The sequence below is a fragment of the Lolium rigidum genome, chromosome 7 (genome assembly GCF_022539505.1).
Source record: "Lolium rigidum isolate FL_2022 chromosome 7, APGP_CSIRO_Lrig_0.1, whole genome shotgun sequence".
Taxonomy (NCBI): domain Eukaryota; kingdom Viridiplantae; phylum Streptophyta; class Magnoliopsida; order Poales; family Poaceae; genus Lolium; species Lolium rigidum.
Genome location: NC_061514.1, coordinates 116751348 through 116771372, shown reverse-complemented (window position 1 = coordinate 116771372; position 20025 = coordinate 116751348). Strand labels below are relative to the sequence as shown.

General features: G+C 46.7%; 2 protein-coding genes across 2 annotated transcripts; both read right to left on the bottom strand.

Annotated features, from left to right (window-relative positions):
- Window positions 1-1183: 1183 nt before the first annotated feature.
- LOC124669455 (coatomer subunit beta'-3-like) lies at window positions 1184-13128 on the bottom strand. The gene is made up of 5 exons (XM_047206069.1): window positions 12693-13128; window positions 12449-12592; window positions 12206-12354; window positions 11833-11901; window positions 1184-1488 (listed from the first exon to the last, which is right to left on the bottom strand). Exons 1-5 carry the CDS (start codon window positions 12969-12971, stop codon window positions 1407-1409), a joined length of 723 nt encoding a protein of 240 aa, XP_047062025.1. The 5' UTR covers window positions 12972-13128; the 3' UTR covers window positions 1184-1406.
- Window positions 13129-15349: 2221 nt separating this feature from the next.
- On the bottom strand, window positions 15350-19718 carry LOC124671880 (probable leucine-rich repeat receptor-like protein kinase At5g49770). The gene is made up of 12 exons (XM_047208201.1): window positions 19659-19718; window positions 19518-19571; window positions 19212-19291; window positions 18994-19130; window positions 18082-18343; window positions 17748-17976; window positions 17497-17647; window positions 17194-17361; window positions 16211-16756; window positions 16040-16101; window positions 15758-15953; window positions 15350-15379 (listed from the first exon to the last, which is right to left on the bottom strand). The coding sequence occupies exons 4-12, from the start codon at window positions 19093-19095 to the stop codon at window positions 15350-15352; spliced, it is 1746 nt and encodes a 581-aa protein (XP_047064157.1). The 5' UTR covers window positions 19096-19130; window positions 19212-19291; window positions 19518-19571; window positions 19659-19718.
- Between the last annotated feature and the right edge of the window lie 307 nt (window positions 19719-20025).

Below are 20025 nucleotides of genomic sequence, written 5' to 3'. Positions count from 1 at the left end.
CGTCGTCCTTGCCGGCGCGCTCTGCAGAGGTGGCGCCTCCGGCGCCATGCACTCCGCCTGCGGGAAGTAAAGTGGGACACACGGCGGGTCCATACTACTGCAGTGTGGTGTCGACGCCGCTGTCGTGCCACTAAGCACGACGACCGACGTTGTTGAAGCGGCAGACGTTATTCCACGGTGGAGGTTGTGTGGCGACTAGGGTTTAGTGGGTAGGAGATGAGATGCTCGCACCCTTGTTTATATAGGGCGGAGGCAGGGCGACGGCCGCGGCACGCGTGGCCATTACTTCGTGCGCAAAGGTAGGCGACGGACGCGCAGCACGCGAGGCATCACCATTTACGCGGCCCCTCGGTGCCAATACTGGCGCCGTGAGAAGACGCATCGACGCTGGGTCACTGCCAGGCGGCCCAGACGCAACGTCCGCCAGACGCGAGCGGACACTTTGCACGTCCACCCAACGTCCGCAGAGACGCATCCGAGGCGCATATTTGGGAGATTTGCATCGTCGCGGACGGCCCGATCACTTTGCGTCGCCCCGCTGGAGGTGGTACCAGACGCATATTTGGGAGATTTGCATCGTCGCGGACCGCCCGATCACTTTACTATGCTTATGTATGCCCCTTCTACTATATTACAACATTGTTCCCTCTAATTTTGTTCTTTCACAAGGTGTCTTCATTCATGCTTACTCGCCTCACTTTCTCTTGATAATAGAATATTGTGAGAAGGAAAAAACAGTTGTCATGTCGCCCATTGACATGCATTACAAATAAAGCCCATCAATACTGACCGCGGTGGTAGAGGAATGGCGACGGGATGTGGCCTCTCCCTGGCCGGCAGGGGAACATCGGAAGGCGGTCGCCTCTCCGGCGGCGGGTGATGGCCTCTCACTTGCCTGTAATGGAATAGTGGTGGGCGGTGCCCCCTCCTTGGCCGGGAGGGGAACGGCTGCGAGCGGTGGCCTCTCCCTTGCTAACTCCAAGTCGACCTCTTCCTGCCCTCTCCCTGCCACTCTGCAGTTTGATTCCACCGTTTGCATATCTAAACATGATATAGAATTGGATGCCACCTTTTGATTTTAACAATTGTTCTTTCTTATTTTGTTCTGTCACAACGTGTCTTCATTTTCTGCTTGCTCGCCGTAGGCGGGCAAGCGCGCGGCAAGCCGCGCGTTCCTATCTAGTACAACAGGTACAGCGGGGAGCGGGGATCTGTCTCAGAGTTTGGCTGGCGAACAGAAGCAAGACAAAAGAAATCGCTCCAGCGATCGGTCGCTTCAACATTTGTTTTGGCCGCACCTCCTCGCACATTGCTTGGTTCTTCAGAGGCCTTTTTTAGATTCACTACAGTAGACATTGACAATACATGAATGGTTTCAATTTCACCATGCTGTGTATGTAGCCTTTTCACTGTCTTCCAATGCTAGCGAAAGGCTCTTCCCCATCGATTTCTGTCACGACCAGTCCATCTTCACAGCAGATCGCAATCCTACAGTAAATTAAAATACAATGCATTGTTCATGCTTGACAATTGGGGAGAATGGTAAAACAAAAGGAATTTGTGCTGTTTATTAACATCCGCCGAACACATTGCTGAAACAACAAACGAAGAAAGAGCTAGATACCCCAAGTATGCGCATCTATCATGTTTCCATTTCGTGAAACCTAGCGCCGACGTCGTACAAAATCTAGTGCCGCCTCCTCCTCCGTATATTGGTTTTCCCTCCTCTGGTCAGCGTCGTGAGGGGCAAGAACCGATCCATGCATGAAGCTTTTAATAAAAGTAATGTTTTCAAGAGATTAGGTTAGGATTTTAGCGCAGTCCTCTTTCTGACCTCCTCCTTAACGGAGATGGCATCGTCCATAATAAGTGATCTTCGGCTCTTTGTTCAACGAGTAGATCTCTTTCCCGACATTAACGGCGGTGTTAGAAGATTGAAATTCTCTAGGTATGGACCTTTAGAGCTTTCTTCACCATATCGGTTTTAGATCTTTTCATATGGTTGCTGAAACCACTAGCATTATCCTCACAATTTTTGTCTTGTCTGCTACATACTCGACAATAGCAATTCGCACTCTCAGCTCCCCGGCGACAGCTCCCCGGCGACGTCGACCAGCCTATTCGGTTACTTTTCTCTAGTATACTGGTGTTGATACTCTTGCCGATGTTGACTGATGACTTCTTTAATGGCTGCACTTGCACGTGGTCTTGGTATTGCGGCTTAAAATAAATTTATGAGAGAACCTCCGTTGGTATGTGCATGTTAGTGGTTTGGTATTTTTCTTCGACCGCCTTCAGGAAAGCACAAGATCATGTAATGGAAGAAGAAATAGTTTGAAGACCTCCAAAATTTACTCGTTTCTTTTAGACATTATTTTATACCACTGAAGACAGCACATGTATATCTAGCGTGTACTATTTGCTATTATGAATATATAAGGTACTGATTGTCAAAAAAAAAAAATTGTGCATCTATCAGTGCATACAACCAGACTTCCAGCAAAGAAAATTTGATGCTACTTTTAGTCCTTTTGAGGCACTACTAGCGTGTTGTTTGTTCCAAACTCCTCGTTCCGAGCTTTTCTTTCTCTCTCTTTTTTCTTTTGTTTTGCATTTAAATTTTGCAATAAGGTTTAGGAAAGTTATTTTCCCAAATAGAAAAATACTCTAGAAAATTTACCACCAAACATTTTCTGAAGTTGATATAGGAGTAATTCATTTTCCGGACTAGTTTCTTTTCATCTTTGAGGTTATGTTTTTAAGAAATAGCCAAAATACCACTAATTAAAACTGAAAGTGCCAAATACCACAAGTGAGCTAAAGAGGCAAAATAGCACTCACTTTTGGGGAAAAAAATGCACTACACCTCCCGGGTGCTACCCTCACCCATGGTGTAGCTAGCATATGTCCCAGGATCACTGCATATAGTTGTATACTCCCTCTGTTTCAATGTATAAGGTGTTATGTTGTGTATTTTTTCTTTGATAAAAAATTACTATAAATATATAAAAATTGTTGTTATAAAATTATCTTTATTTGGAAGTATCTTTCAATACGAATCCAACGATACTAATTATGCATAATATAATCAAAATTTTCTTACTCAGTTTTTTTAGTCAAAGTTTATCTTGAAAGCATGTGCACTTTATTCATCGAAACAGAGCGGAAATTCTATAATATTTATATTCTTATTGTATATTGGTTATATTTATTTCTTGGTAGAGCCCACCACACAAGACCACCATCTCTCCATTAATTATGGCTACCTACTACCCATCGTCACCGTTTCTCCTTTGTCCCTGTGGGTTGTCATTTTTCTTATGATTTTCCTAAGATTCTGTTGGACTTGTATTCAGTTGACTGCACATTTTAGATGCATTTGGTTGGTGGTGTTTTGTTAGATACATTTAGTTAGGGAAAATGCTGTATTTCCTCCGGCCTCCGGGTTCGTAGCATGCGTCCGCCTCCATCTCACGTTCCCACGAGGCCAGATGCTTTTTTTCTGGGCCCCACCAACTTCAGTGCCTTATCCTCTCGCATTGGTTTCTCCATTGCCATAGCGCCATGATTGCCTCCAAATCAACAGCCCCGAGGCTGGTGCTTGGGACGCTGGGAGCGGGAGGAGGAGCCACGGCGCGGCCTGGCCGGTGAGGACGCGACCTGGGCTGCTTGCTCGAGGAGTGGGGGCGGTGTTTTTTCTGGTGACTGCAGCGGCAGTTCCGGGTCGGTGCAGATGGAGGCCGCGGCGCAACGCCGGACGCCCGCCGGTGTAGGAGATGGATGCCGCTGCGGAGGCCCGTAAGCCCAGCTCCCTCCACGCCCCGCCGTCCCTGGAGATCGAGGCTCTGGGTGCTGCGACTGCTGATGGTGGGTGCTGCCACGCGCAACGGCTGGTGCTTCTAGGCAACGCCGATGGCGCCCTTAAGCGTAGCTGCTGCAAGGAGAATCGCCGGTGTTCTCCCCAACGTCGGTCTTGGGAGCCGCTATGGTTGGGTCCTGCGCGCCGCCCTCGCCTGTTTTTCCGCGCCGCCATGGCCGTTTCCGTGACCTACGCAAGGTCTGCTGCCGGAACAGCATCGGTCGCTGCCCACCGGTGCTCTCCCCCGACGCGGTTATGCTCTCCTCGACCTGCACTGCCCTCGAGCGTTGCTCGCTTCCCATCCGGGCCCGGCGTCGCTGCAAGTACATGCAGTGGTTGTCGCGTTGCTACAAAGGCTGCTCGTCGGAGCTACGAGCGAAGGGAGGCGGTGCTGCAAATGCTGCTCGACGGAGCTGCAAACGCTGCTCGCTGGAGCTGCGAACGAACGGCAGCGGTGCTGCGAAGACCTCTCGCCGAAGCTGCAAAGTCTGCTCGCCGGAGCTGCAAGCGAAGGGCACCGGAGCTACGAAAGAAGGGCGGCGGTGATGCCAAGGCCTCTGCCGGAGCTGCAAAGGCTGCTCGCCGGAGCTGCGAGAGGGTGGCGCTGCTGCAAACGCTGCTCGTCGGAGCTGCGATCGAAGGGCGGTGGTGCTGCAAAGGCTGCTCGCCGGAGTTGCGAGCGAAGGGCACCGATGCTGCGAAGGCCTCTGCCGAAGCTGCAAAGGGCGCCGAAGCTGCGAGCGAAGGGTGCCGGTGCTGCGAAGGCCTCTGCCGAAGCTGCAAAGGCTGCTCGCCGGAGCTGCGAGAGGGTGGCGCTGCTGCAAACGCTGCTCGCTGGAGCTACGATCGGAGGGCAGCGGTGCTGCAAAGGCTGCTCGACGGAGCTGCAAGCGAAGGGCGGCGCTGTTGCAAACGCTGCTCAACGGAGCTGCAAAGGCTGACTGTGGCTGCTACAAAGTGCAGTCATGGCTGCTTCAAGAGGGAACTAGCTTCTCCAACGACGAGGAGGTCGGGATGCTGCATATGCTAGGTGGTTGTAATGAAGAAAAAGCGGGGCTTTTGTTTTGCTGCGATGAAGCAAAGTAGGAGGACAGGTCTTTTCTTTTCTATTTCTAAATGAATCGTTTTTTGCTTCAACGAAGTAAAGCAGAAGGTTTTTTTATGCGACGAAGCAAACTCGGAGCACAGGTCTTTCCCTTTGGGATATTCACTTTGGCTCATAGGAGCATTTGCTCCCATTGTGTGAATCAACATTTTGAAGTGTCAAAAAATTCTAAACTAAAAAATTTCATGTACATCTACACATTTTATGTTCGTACACAAGTTTTCAAAAAGAACTATAAAAATTTGTGGCTCCAGTAAAAAAGACAAATTTTGATGCTATAATACAACTACGTACAAGACATTTTTTTGTCTTTTTTGTACACGGCACATAAAATGTTGTTTCTCCATGAAAGCTTGTGCACTAACATAGAATGTCACGATGTACAACAAAAAATTTATGTCAGAATTTTTTGACATTTTTAAAATTATTTTTTAATTATTTTGTATAATAGGAGCATTTGCTCCTATGAGCCAAAACGCCACCTCCTTTCCCTTTCTATTTCTAAGTGAATCATTTTTTTACTTCAATGAAGCAAAAGCGGGGAGTTTTTTGTTGCGATGAAGCAAAATCTAAATTTTAACTAAAAAGTAGACACGTGTCAGCCAGGGAAGCCAGAGGCTAGAGAGCTCCTAGCCTCCGAAGGATTATCAGCATGCTCCTTTAGTTAGTGCCTGCATTTTGAAAAAATCGTGAGATGCATTTCGTTAGTGCCGCAGTTTGTGATTCTATTAGCTCCTGTACCAGCATTTCGTTTGGCCGGGCACGATTAGTAATCCGGCGTCCCTGACTGAACCCAACCCACTGTGGGATATCGTAGGCGCCGGACGGTTTGGAAAATGAGGCAGGCTAGCCCTGGCTGCGAAGACCTCTCGCCGAAGCTGCAAAGTCTGCTCGCCGGAGCTGCAAGCGAAGGGCGCCGGAGCTGCGAGCGAAGGGCGGCGGTGATGCCAAGGCCTCTGCCGGAGCTGCAAAGGCTGCTCGCCGGAGCTGCGAGAGGGCGGCGCTGCTGCAAACGCTGCTCGCCGGAGCTGCGATCGAAGGGCGGTGGTGCTGCAAAGGCTACTCGCCGGAGTTGCGAGCGAAGGGCACCGATGCTGCGAAGGCCTCTGCCGAAGCTGCAAAGGGCGCCGAAGCTGCGAGCGAAGGGTGCCGGTGCTGCGAAGGCCTCTGCCGAAGCTGCAAAGGCTGCTCGTCGGAGCTGCGAGAGGGTGGCGCTGCTGCAAAGGCTGCTCGCTGGAGCTACGATCGGAGGGCAGCGGTGCTGCAAAGGCTGCTCGACGGAGCTGCAAGCGAAGGGCGGCGCTGTTGCAAATGCTGCTCAACGGAGCTGCAAAGGCCGACTGTGGCTGCTACAAAGTGCGGTCATGGCTGCTTCAAGAGGGAACTAGCTTCTCCAACGACGAGGAGGTCGGGATGCTGCATATGCTAGGTGGTTGTAATGAAGTAAAAGCAGGGCTTTTGTTTTGCTGCGATGAAGCAAAGTAGGAGGACAGGTCTTTTCTTTTCTATTTCTAAATGAATCGTTTTTTGCTTCAACGAAGCAAAGCGGAAGGTTTTTTTGCTGCAACGAAGCAAACTCGGAGGATAGGTCTTTCCCTTTCTATTTCTAAGTGAATCGTTTTTTACTTCAATGAAGCAAAAGCGGGGAGTTTTTTGTTGCGATGAAGCAAAATCTAAATTTTAGCTAAAAAGTAGACACGTGTCAGCCAGAGAAGCCGGAGGCTAGAGAGCTCCTAGCCTCCGAAGTATTATCAGCACGCTCCTTTAGTTAGTGCCTGCATTTTGAAAAATCGTGAGATGCATTTCGTTAGTGCCGCAGTTTGTGATTCTATTAGCTCCTGTACCAGCATTTCGTTTGGCCGGGCACGATTAGTAATCGGGCGTCCCTAACTGAACCCAACCCACTGTGGGATATCGTGGGCGCCGGACACCGAACGGTTTGGAAAATGAGGCAGGCTAGCCCTAGCAGCGAGATGGACCGCCTCGTCTCCTGAAAATGCACGCGTACCGTCGACGGCCATGCACCGGCGAAAATGCACGCCACCACCCCGTTCACGCATTTCCTTCCCGCCATTTCCATCGCTTTCCGCCTTTTGTCGCTATATGTAGGCGCGTCCCCAACTACCCCTCCCACCGGACTACCGGTACCCCCCGATGTAGGATGAGCGCCGGAGGCGTGCCGGTCTCTCCCGGCCTACAAGGTGCGGCTTGGCGTCCGGGCATCACCCACCGCTACTACGGCGAGCTCACGCCCGTGCAACGGATGGATCCCCACTAGGATCCCCACAACAACACAACTTGGGACGCCTTCTTCGCCAACCAGCGCGAGAGCGAGCTCGCCAGGTAAGAGGGGGATGGGCCACCTCCTGTGAACAACAACGAGGCCGATCGGCTGCTATGGTGGTGTTGCCAGACTTTGGAGAGCATGATGGACCACATTATGGCGGGTGATTAACCCCGCGTGTGATACCCCCACTTCCAGCCGAATGGCGGCAACGGGCGCGGTGGCGCTGCCATACGGGAGCATTCGCCCCCACATGGGCATCTTCGGCTTGTGCGGCCGCGGCCGGAGTGGTAGGTGCCTTCGGAGTAGGCCATGGCTGAGCAACATTACAGACGCGCGGTGACCTGGAGGAGTATCCCGGCCAGCGTACCACCATATGTGCCTCCCTCAAACCCAATCCGTCGGCGCCGGTGGACTATGCCTGGTCCTGGTGGGAGAAGGAGGAGCAGGCCTACCATGTGTGCCGTGGCGATCACGGCCAAGGCTACAGCTGGCTGCGGCCACCGGTCGCCGCAAGCTCGCACAACTACAACCGCCGCCGTAGGTTTCGGCCAAGCGACGATGATGACGAGGACGATGGCGGCGGCGGTGAGTACGACGACTTCGAAGACATGTAGTATAGGGCTAGATAGGAGTACTACTAGTTTTAAAAGTGTGACATGAAATAAAATATTATTTATTTTTTCGATTGTATGAGGCTACGGCCGAGAGCCAACCGGCCCCATTTCCGTGACCGCGCCGGCGGCTTTCCACATGAGAAAAAAAACGCTTACGTCGGAAGGACATATGGGGTAGCCGAGTGGAGATGGGCTAAGAGCATCTCCAGTCGCGTTCCCAATGTGTCCCCAAACGGCGCCGGATCGAGCGTTTGGGGGACGCATATTCTTCATGCCGCGTTTGGTGGACGTTGCTCCCCAACCGCGTCCCGGAAACGCGCCCCAATACATTAAAATAGCTTATTATTTTTTTGCATTTTTACTTCAATAGAGAGAAGGAATTTGTAGGTACAATCGAGATTTTCAAAGTAGTGCAACATATTGTAACAAATTAACACATAAAAACTTCGAAAAAATATGAACTAATTTTTAAATACTTCTTCTTTGATGGCAATGCCTCGTCGTTCTCACGGGAAGTGCTTCCTGCTCGTCACCTTTTCCGATGAGGTAGTGGCAATCGACGCGTCCGACGAGCTTGTGTCCCCCTCCGACGAGTAGTCCTTGGTGTATTCGTTGTCGTCGGTGCTCGCCGGCTGCGACTCCGCCGATACCTTTGCCTTCGCTCGGGCCATTGCCTCCTTCTTTACCTCAGCCGTCTCCTCCGTTTGCCGCCGTTTTCACCTGCCATCTCCATCCTCTTCCTCCTCCTCCTCATGTCCGTCGTCGGCACGGCCTCCACCTCCTCCTCATGGCCATCGTCGGCCTCCCACTCCTCCTTGTGGCCGTCTGTCGGCGGGGAACTACAATTGCTAGGCATCGCGGCTCTATCCCACCAATGACGCCATCCCGGCGGCTTCCCCTCACTATCGGTGTCTCATGAAGTGCTCATGTTCAGAGAGGGAGAGGACGGATGAAGGGCGCCGGCCGGTTGGAGATAAGAATGCACAGACATAGAAGTCTTATTGAGCGGGGATGAATGGCGGCGCAAATATCGAAGAGGGTTGTGGTTTCTCTTCCGTGGAGTTCACGTGGTTCGCGTGTAGATCGACGTGGTTGCCACTGCAACGGTTCCCCTTCCCGGCAACTGCATCGTCGCTAGGTAGGCCACGGTTGGATTTCGTTCGTGTGTCAATGAGCCTGCCACTTCCTGCCTCGCTTCTCGCTCTATTCGACGCCTTCGAAGCGTCCCCTATGGAACAGGACGAGCCCAGGACACCCGCAGCCTGTTTGGTAATACTAGGAAAAGGGAATAGGAATTAAATGGACCGAAGTTGCCCGGAGTTTAGACAAGGGAATTGGATTTGTATTCTCATTCCTTTGTTTGGTCCGGGACGAGAATTGTAGTGGGAATTAGATAGCGCTTTGTCTGTTTAAGCCCACAAATAAAAAGCTGCCGATCATAGGATGTGAAGAACGAACAGATAGAGCGTTTTCCTTTTGCCAATCCCATTCCCTCGACTAATTACCTGCTCTTCCCAGGGATGAGAAACGTGGGAGTTGGGTCCCTTAATTCCCTTGCCCCTTCCCCAATTAACTCCCATTCCCCTCAACCATACAAGAGAGTTTTAGTCCCTATCGATCTAAGACTAGTCACAATGGGAAGTATCATAGACTAGTATCATGCATATGATACTAGTTTATGATACAACACCTACAATACATAGTATCATGAATTAGTATCATAGTTCTATCATATTTAATGTTTTGTAGAATCTCAATGCAAATATGTGTACATGATGTGTTTATCACTTAAATTTCTAGTTTTACGTGCTATGATACCGTATCTACCTATGATACTACTCCCACCTCTCTCCTCATTAATTGATGTGCCACATCAGATTTTTTTCCTACATAACATGTATGATACTACCTATGATACTCTCATTGTGGCTAGTCTAATTCCCATTCCCTAATATTAAATCCTCCGAACCAAACAGGCTGTGAACAAATGGAGACACGGCGACGACTGAAAACGAAAAAAAATGTTCGGCGCCCAAAAATCTTTGCGGGACGCGGCTAAGATGCTCTAACCCATCTCATTCTCCTTCTACGAAGAGGAACAATGGCCGCACCGGCGCCCCACTCCCCTATCCGCCGTTGCAAGCCGCCTAGCCCCTCAGCCTCGCCGCCCTCCCCCATGCCCCGGCGCCACTCCGCCGTGCCCCGCTGCCGCTAGGACCGAGCATCCGCCTCTCCCTGCTCGCCGGCCCCTCATTCTTATCCATTCCTCCTGCTCGCCTCTGCCCGCAACTCAGCCTCCCTCTGCAGCCTCCCTGTGCTGCAAAGAAAGCAAGACGAAGGCCACGCCCTCTGGTGCTCCGACTCTGCCTCCATCGACATGCCAAGCATGAGGGAATTTCCCACCACAGTAATGAATTTTCCCCCTGTTTTTTATAACATTTGAATGTTGTGTGCAAAGTATGGATGCTAGAATGTGTTGTGTGTTCTGTTTCACTGTTGATGCAACTTTTCTTGGTTGGAAATACATGGGACAATGGGCTGCTGCAATTGGTGTTGATGGACATAGTTGGATGTTTCCTCTGGCATTCGGCATTCTTTAGAAGCAAAATACAGATAACTGGGTGTGGTTCATGCATCAACTGAAATTGGCCATTGGAGACCCACCGGGGCTTGCAATCCATACCAATTCATGCAAGGGATTGCAGAACGCCATTTCTGAAGTGTACCCGAATTGTGAACATAGAGAATGCATGATGCATAGGCATCTATGCTTAACTTTAAGAAAGAGTTCAAAAGTGACATACTAGCATGGACATATGAAGAAGAGACGCACGAGGCTCTAATGGCAGAAGTAGGAGGATAAAGAATTACTCCTCCAGAAGGAGCCTGGCACTGATATGATTCCTCCCAAACTCAGGAGGAGAGCTGGACGTACAAGAACTAGGAGGATAAAGAATTACAGTGATAGTGGAACCGACAGAAAACATAAATGCAAAAGATGTGGACAATTAGGCCATCTTCTGAAGACATGCAAGGAGCCTGAGATTGAAAGTGATGTTGCTCGAGATGTAACTCCTCTGTGGTAATTATTTTGTGGGTCTCAGTTTCCTTTCACTTGCTACTATATCCCTTGCATACTAACTTTGTGCATTGCCTTCTAGGAAAAAAATGTAAGGTTGAAGCAAGCATGGCAGCCACTTCTCCTAGGATACCAACTAAACAGCATACTCATATGTCTGCTCGTACTACAAGTCCAATGACAAGTCAGGGGGCTGTAACTATTGCACATGCTTCAACACCTCCCAGTGCATCCACAAGGAGCAAAATTGCTGCCGCTGGCCATCTTCGACCATTTTAGTGCATGTAGGTGTGAGAACCATGATGTTTTGCCTACGTCTTCCAGTGTTGTGGTATGAACTACTATGTTGGTATTTTGGTGATCTAAAACCATTATGTATTGCTGCTGAACATCTATCTGTTGTGGTGATATATTGCAACACTGTCATCTCTTATGTTGTTTGTATTTTTGTGCTGAAATGCTGCTGAAATATTGCCAAAATGCTGTCAAAATGTTTCTGAATTGCTGCCAAAATGCTGCTGAAATGTTGCTCATTTGTTGTTCAATAGGTAAGTGCTGGAATGCTCCCAAATGCTGCTAAATGATGCTCAAATGGTGCTGAGTGAAGAGTATTGACATGTGAAGAGGTAAGGGCATTTGCGTCTTTCTTTGAGAATATTATTCTTAGTTAGTCACTAGTGGTATTTTGGCATGAAAAAACTGAAATTGAGTGGTATTTTGGCTCTTTGGTTTTAACTAGTGGTATTTTGGCACTTCGGGTTTTTTTACTAGTGTTATTTTAGCTATTCTCTCTAGGTTTCTCGATAAAGCAACACTACCCAGCTCTGTACAAATGCCAATGTAAGTAATATTCGTATTAAACAAAACAGGAAACATTTTCATCTATACCTTCTTGAATCCCGCACACATCGTACAGCCAGAACTTTTCCGAGCCCAAAATTCAATGTGCTCACCAGCCTGGAAGAATGTGAAGCCCACTATTAACACTTCTTCACAGGATAGTTTACCTTAAATGCCAGAGCACCTAGAAGGTTGTGGCTGAAAACTGTGAGAAAAGAACCATATATAGCTTTCATGCTGTTTTGCTTATCTACCCTATAATATGATTAGTTGATGTTAATTAAGCCTAGTGACAAGCAAATTAATTCCATGTTATAAACTGTCTGTGTGGTCCAAAGAGTATTGTACATATTTTTTCTGTACTTCAGAGCGTGCTATGCATATTTAGTCTAGTGATAGATCCAAACATATTCGGACATACCTGAAGGTAGTGGAGTCCCAAATACGGACTGTTCCATCTGACGAGCCTGTAATTAGTAATGGAAGACTGGGATGGGCACATACTGTGTCAACATCTGATGTATGTCCTTCAAGTGTTAGAAAAAAGGTCTTGCTCTTGAAATCCCAAATCTGGCTCAACAAGGAGAAACGCATTGCATGAATTTGTATTTGGTATAGCTCCCGAGGGTCAAGAGCTTGAATGAACGAATGAAGATGCCCTTACCTCGGCAGTTTTATCTCCACGGCGAGCAGCACAAGTGATCAAGTATTGCTCATCACCATGACTGAAGTAGTCCATACAAATCACACTGTATGGAGAACGCCATTTCAATGGGCCTACTGATTGACGATAATTCAGGTCAAAAATCTGCAATCTCCAAGCATTTACATGGTTTAGCGGAATGAACATATTAACACGATCGTCTACAATATTGTTTGTCAAAATGCATGGCCAAAAAAACACGAACCTCTAGTTCGTCTCCCGATGTAGCAGCGAAAGCGATGGTGTTATTTGGGTGAAACATGATGTGCTCAGCTCCCCCGCCCATGTAAAACCTTTTCTTCTGCTCCCAACTGTTTCCATAGTGCCACAGAAAAATATCGCCTCTAGAGAATGCTGACAGCACGTATGGTTTAGTTGCATGAATAGCGAAACATGTGACCTTAGTATTTTCATGGGTTCCGTAAGGAGAAGAAAGCTCACAACTATACGAGACTTTCCCCAAACTAGGTTCATACTTGTACATGTGAATTTTCCCCAAACTATCACCCACCAGAAAACATTTTTCTGGTGCTAGTACAAATTTTGCCGCAGTGACTCGCCATCCTTTTGTATTCCTTTTATAGTTGTGCTCTGGTTGAAATCCATAATAAAAATACTTTGATGGTTTTTCAATCTCAATGGATGCAACTCCCTGTGGATATATTAAGGTTGCATGTTAATTAGTCCATACATACAAAAAAAATACTTCGGGTTACTCATGTAATAAGAACAAAGAAAAATAAGTACAAAATCAATTTTCAAGTTCTAATTAGAGTTATTACAGCTTTAGCACTTAATATATGAGTGATATGTTATAAACAAATAAACAGCATATATTGGTCGTGTAAGGCCTTCAAAAGGGAAAAAAAAAGGTAGACTAATTTTGAAACTATTATTTGGATGCAAACGCGTAAAGAGACCGCAACACCTCTAGTCCTGGTAAGAGAGAACGACAAACCTTAACACCTTAGGTTTGATAAAATACCTAGAAGTTCTTCCACGAAAAGTACTACGGTGATCCCTGTACTTGCGGTCATCACTGGTCTCACATGCAGCAAAGGGTTTTGGGCTTGGCTTTATGGAGGTTTACTAACGTCATGTCAACTGCTTGGGGATGGTGAGGGCCCCAATGTCACTCACCTCCATGCTCAAATGGAGTATGAATGATGTAGAGTCCGCGTATTCGCTTGAGCTTTTATTGTTGATCTAAGAAGAGGGGTGGAGGATAACTACCTTGCTCATCGGGAGCAAGGCAAGGTCTTTTTTGCTCGGTTCTGAAAAGACGAAAAGGCCTCTGGTGGGCTCTCATGTTTTTGTTGGACTTGGAACAAGGTTCTGCTTGCCCCTGGCATCTCTACACCAGTGAGGCGGTGACAAGGGAGCCCATATTAGCCCTTATTCGGTATTGTTGGGGACAACAAGTGGCATTTTAGATTTATTTGGTTTTTTTACAAAATAGATAGTTCACTATATTCATGTCGTGTTCGATATAAACCCCGAGTAACCACTCAAGGAAAAAATACATCTCTCCATGCTGGGCGACCCAATGAGTATATCCACCGCAACTCCGACTTCTCCACCCGTCCCAAGGCCGTGCACCAGCCAAGCCGCTGACTCTGCCACCCAAGCGAGCGACACCTACGTCACGCAGGTGAATTACTGAGCTGCTGCTCTGACTTCCACACTGGCCCCATGGCCGCTCACACACCTAGCCCGCAAAGAAGCTACAAAGTAACACAAGCCAACACCAACTGACGAAGGACGACGTCCCCAAGGGGGAAATCGTCGATGGCCGCTGACACCCGCTCCAGCCAACGACGACGCAGGTGAAGGGGCAACGCCTCCAAGGAGGGGGGCGATGTCCGAGAATGCCAGAGCTGGCATCGACCGAAGTGGGTGCAAGACTTTCGGAGCTCACTAAACCCGTAGTGGTTGTAGTCTGTCTGTCCAAGTCACAGTACCCATGCATGCCTTGCAACTTGCCGCCACTGCCACCACTACCGCTGGGGACAACCCACCACATCACCTCACTCCAGGGTGTTCCCCGCCACGCCGACTGACCTGGCACAACTTCCCATCGTCGGCGATGTGTCCACCACCGCTGTCGACAACCCACCACATCACCTCACTCCACTGTGTTCCCCGCCATGCCGACCGACCTGGCACAACTTCCTATCGCCGGCTAGGTACCCCCCTGGTTGTGCTAAAAAAAACTAGTTGAAAGAAGATATTGAAAATATGGTACATATGAGCACGATCCAGAAACTTGGGCTAAATGACCCTCTCATTTTTTTCAGAAAAAGGGAATATATCCTGATCTCTGCATCTAATTGGGCTAGTTTCATTTAAAAAGATAGCTCATGGGGAAAACCATGTTCGGGCCTGAAAAGAATGGAGCCACTCCATATCATGTTGTCCTCCAGAAAGGTATAGCCATGCCCATATCACCGTTAATTTCTTTATAGAGCAAGTTATTATCCGTATCATGAAAAGTTATTTGTGAGAACCATGAGTTATCACTTCTCCTTTAGTGTGTCGGGATAACCGACTATGATAGCAGTGGCGAAGCTTCCTTAGGGCCAAGTGAGCTATGGACCCCCTACTCTAGAAAAGTCGTGTATAATATCTTTAATATATAGACTTAGATTTCACATATTACTCAGAGTTTTTTTTTGTATAATTTGTGTTCTTTGTCCCCTCAACTGTGATTGCCCCCCTCAGCAATCTTCCTCAAGCTCTGCCATTGCATGGTATGCTTCGACCAACTCTGATAACTATTCTATGATTTTTTTTAAATACGGGTTTTAACCTCTGACTTCTTTTTAATGCCATATAATACCAGCGCCGTTGCCAAAAAACGGTTCAAAGGCCCTTCTGAACTGATTCACTACACTGCAGAGCATCAAATACTTGCATCAGAGCAGAGAAGCGATTCACGATAGTGGTTCGACTTATAGCCGTTAAACTAAAGTTTTTCTTTTCAGCAAGCAGAAGCTCAACCGTTTGAACACAAAGGGAAGAGTAAAAGTTGGGCTCATCTTTCTGTATGGGCCGGTTCAGTACACTGCAGGATTTTAACATCGATTTGAACAAATCAACTTTTCCCATTGAATCAATCGATACCACAGTGTGGCTGGTCTAAGACACCCGTTGCCCAAACACTCATGCGTGTGCTGTTTATTGTTGCTGAACTGTGATGGGTTGTGCTTATTTTATAATCTGCTGTTCAAAATTAGCCACAAAAGTAGACAAAAGGGGTAGATGAATAACATATTCTTGCAAGATCTTAGGAAGAGTAATCAAGCCACTAGTGAGATTATGAAAGAGACTGCTTGCCTGCGTCTCGTAGTTCCAGACGTGAACAAACTGCTTTAATGGTACTCCTCGTTTTGTTTTGGAGGATGATTGCGGCAAATCCTTTGGTGTTTCGTACGACAACTGGGGAGATATTCCCACCGCCAAAATCCTGTTGCATGCAAGAAGGAATATATTATAGAAATAGCTGAGCACACTCAATTTATCACCTGTATCCCACAGTACAAACAAACTCACCAAGGTTCTGTTGGATGAAAATCGAAAGAATGCGCTGGCATTTTAGTTTTTTCCGGTTGAACCTATCACAAACACGGGACAGAGTTGGTGCAAACACAAGGGACAAAAGCCACCTATGAAAGGCACTATAGATGAGAATAATATAGGCAAGAAAATTTTCCTATCCAATACCATGACTCTGGGTTCCAGTGTTAGCTGCTGCGTCGTCACCTCCCCTGCTCCTGGTTGTTCATAACGAGCTGTCACCTTCACCTGATGCACCTCACGGCCCTTCTCTCTGGCTCTCTCAAAGACAGAACAGCAGTCCGGTTCACGGTATCCAGCGGAGACTCGACCGACGAGGCTTCTGATGTCCTCACCATCCATTTTGCTGCTCTCGAGTGTCAAGAGAAGTTCGTACATGCTCGCCAGCGGCTTGCTCATTGTCAGAACACGAGTGTACTTAGAATTTGGGGGCACAACACCCCAGAGCGGTCCCATGAAGCAATCTGCCGTGTGGATGATAAAGGCCACGTGGTCGTTGGTGCTATTGGTTAGGTGCAGAGGGCATGCGATCCTAGAATTGCATGGCATTAAGCCCTGCAATGGAGACTCGAGTGGGAGTGGGTCGACGCTTAGGAACCCGCTCTGTGCCCCTGGGTCACAGCTTATCTGCTTGGGAAACCGAAGTAGGTGCTTGTAGATGCTCAGGAACCCGCTCCCTGGGCCGTAGCTCATCTGCAAGCAATGAAATCATAACCAGAAAACTCATGTTGGTTCCAGATCAGCTACGGTTTGTTGAGTATTAGTATTGGTCTCCGTATTTGTGTTGATTTACTATTCTTGTACCTCAAGTCAGATGCACTATAGAGAACCAATACTAATACTCCTTAACACGGGTAATGTAAGAAGGGAGTCCGGAGTGGAAAGGGCAGCGAAGTATGAGTTACTCTGTACTAGTGTTGGACATTTGGACTGCAGGCACCGGATCATGCACATGGTTATCAGGTTATGTGTGCAATTGAAAATTCAATTCTATGCCATTATGATTAAATTAGAAAATATAAAATGAAAGAGATAGACTTGTTGACATGTACATGCAAATACAAGTAGGACCTCTTTAGTTGCACAAAAGACGATGCAGAAATAAAAAATTACACCTTTGTCTCACTTACCATCTTGATCAGCTCGTCGGTGATAGTCCCGATAGTAGGCCTGCTGTGCCTATCAGTCTTCATGCAGTCCAATGCTATCTCAGTGCATCTCTTTACTTGCTGGCAACATGTTTCTAGTGTAGAACCGCTCCAAGTTGTAAGCAACCTCCTTTTCCAGTTCCTATGAACCTGGGGATCCGAAAGTGTAAAGCGGGAATACTATACAGACGGAAGATGAGGCATAACAATTGACCATCGATCATTTTCTTTTAGATCATTAACCATTGATCTTGATAGAGAGAAATAAGATGGGACATTTCTTACTTGATCAATAAAATTGTCGCGAGGCATTTCTGCACTCTTGGTGCGTCCACTGGGCCCCGCGATTATCTTGATCATTACAACACCCAGGCTAAATATGTCAAACATTTTTGAGATAACATTGTGCTCTATGAATTCCGGTGGCAGGTACCCACTGCATAGCATAAGTGATGCAATAAATACAGAAGGTATTCAGTATAAGCACATTTTATTGATTAGAGTTTTTTTTGTTTTGCGAGAGGCTTTTATCTTACGGCGTTCCAATAGGGCACTCTGAGACCAGGGTTTGTTCTTCATTGAAGACCTTGGATAAACCAAAATCTGCAAGTTTGGGTAACATGTTCTTGTCTAGCAATATGTTGTCAGGTTTTATGTCCAAATGATATATGGGTTTGTCCAATCCCTCGTGAAGATATTTTAAACCCTCAGAGGCACCCACAATAATACTATAACGTGTACGCCAGTCAAGTCCATCAGATTCACCTGCAGAATTTAACGTAGTATGCATGAAATGCAGATATCAACAGCTGCTCATCTTCACATAAGTAAATCATATTATGGAAGATCAGAAGAGAAGCACTGTAATACCAGAAATGTACTTCTCAAGGCTCCCGTGCTGCATATACTCCATGCATAACGCTGTGTTAATTGTTTCAGCAAAAATACTTTCTCCGTTATACTGGATATGCTTATGTTGCGTTTCAAAGCAGTAGCTATATAGCTTCACAATATTGGGGTGATTGAGCCTTCTAAGATTATCAAACTCATCCTGGAATTGCATATTGTCAAATTTCGGCCCCATATTAGTAAGCAACTTTACAGCAACCTGTCCTCCATTTTTATAATCTCCCTGTTCAAGATCCATTGTTAGTTCATGTTGTGTCATTATTACCAAGAACATTTGACAAGTAGGAAAAAGGGAGCATCCATGTATATTACTACGAAATATCATGCAAAACTAAAACAAATTCAATTCGGCTCCCGGGTGCATATGCTCCATCTACCCAAAAATTATATTTCTAAATTTCAAAAAAATTTGACGAAAAATTCTTCATGTACATCTCCATAATATATGTGAGTTCGTCAAGTTTCGCGAGGAACCAGTATGTTTTGTGGTCTGTGTAAAAAAGAGAAATTTTATCATCTAAAAAGACTTATTTTAAGCATTGAATTTTGTCCTTTTTATACAAACCGCAGACGGAGTTGGTTTTTCATGAAACGATTTTGTAAGCGCGTAGCATGTGAAGATGTACGTGCGAATTTGTCGGTTCAATTTTTTAAAATTTCAAAATATATGTAACATGCATTTAAAAATAAAGGGAGCATATGCTCCCATGTGCTAAAACATCACTCCCAGTTGTTGCATCCGCAAGGTTTCATGCATGGGAAAATAATGTAATGCAGGCATATTGTCCATTTGTTTGACAAACAGCGTAGTGCATCAGTCACATTTATTCACAACAAACTATGGTTGTATTGCATGACACATTTTAATCTTACCCTGTAAACCTTTCCATACGAGCCTTGACCAAGTTTCCGTGCCTCGGAGAAACCATCTGTAATTTCTTCTAATTGCTGAAACGTTACATGTTCTGGTTCCATTATTGTAACTTGTTATCCTTGCTAAGTGTAAGAACCTGATGCATAAGAAAATTAATGAATATTATCATTCTAAATTATTTTTACAGGAGAATACTAACTGTAGAGTTGTACATTACCTAGTAGCTGCTTGTTCTGCTCTTTACAGTCCTTGGCCACTCGTTGACCTTCTAAAGCGCCTAGAGACTAGAACCATATGCTGCCAGAGTAGAACAGAGCAGCAACCACACAAGAAGATATTAACACAGCTACATTATCTTGTTAGAATTTGGAGGGATGATGGGATGGCAGTCATTATTGGAGGATGAATGCAATAAGCTCCCGGCGGGATCTTAAATTAAATAGATGTCGTAGGAGTGCGAAATGCCAACCTGAAGGGCGGGATCTTAAAGTAAATAGATGTCGTAGGAGCGGGAAATACCAACCTGAAGGGCTCAAGGCCTGCCGTGCTTGTACACACTGAAGAGCTGTAGCAAGTCCTTGAAGAGACATGAGAGAGATTCACCGAGATCAATGCAAACAATAGTGGATAGATCTAGATCACGCAGCAACATCAAACTACTTACCTGAGCCAGAGACGATCCAGTTGAGGATAGAGAGATGACAAGCAACTTGGTCAATGCTAGCTGCCGTGTGTGAGTCTTAAGGTGTCCCTTGATTGAATGCAGAGTTGATCGAAGTGGAATCCAGCATTATATTATGAGTGATGGCTCAGTCCCAGCCTGTCCTTTCCATTAATTTTTCTCTTTTCAGAAGACTTGAGCAGTCCATTTTTCTAAGACAACGCTCCCGACTCCCGTCCCTTTGTTTAACTGTTGTTCTATCCTTTCCATTAGGCCAAGAAAACTAAAATCGTAGGTATATATGAGCATTTTTTTTATATATATTTAATTTGGAAATAAACTAGGTATATATGACAAACAATCAAGCCAG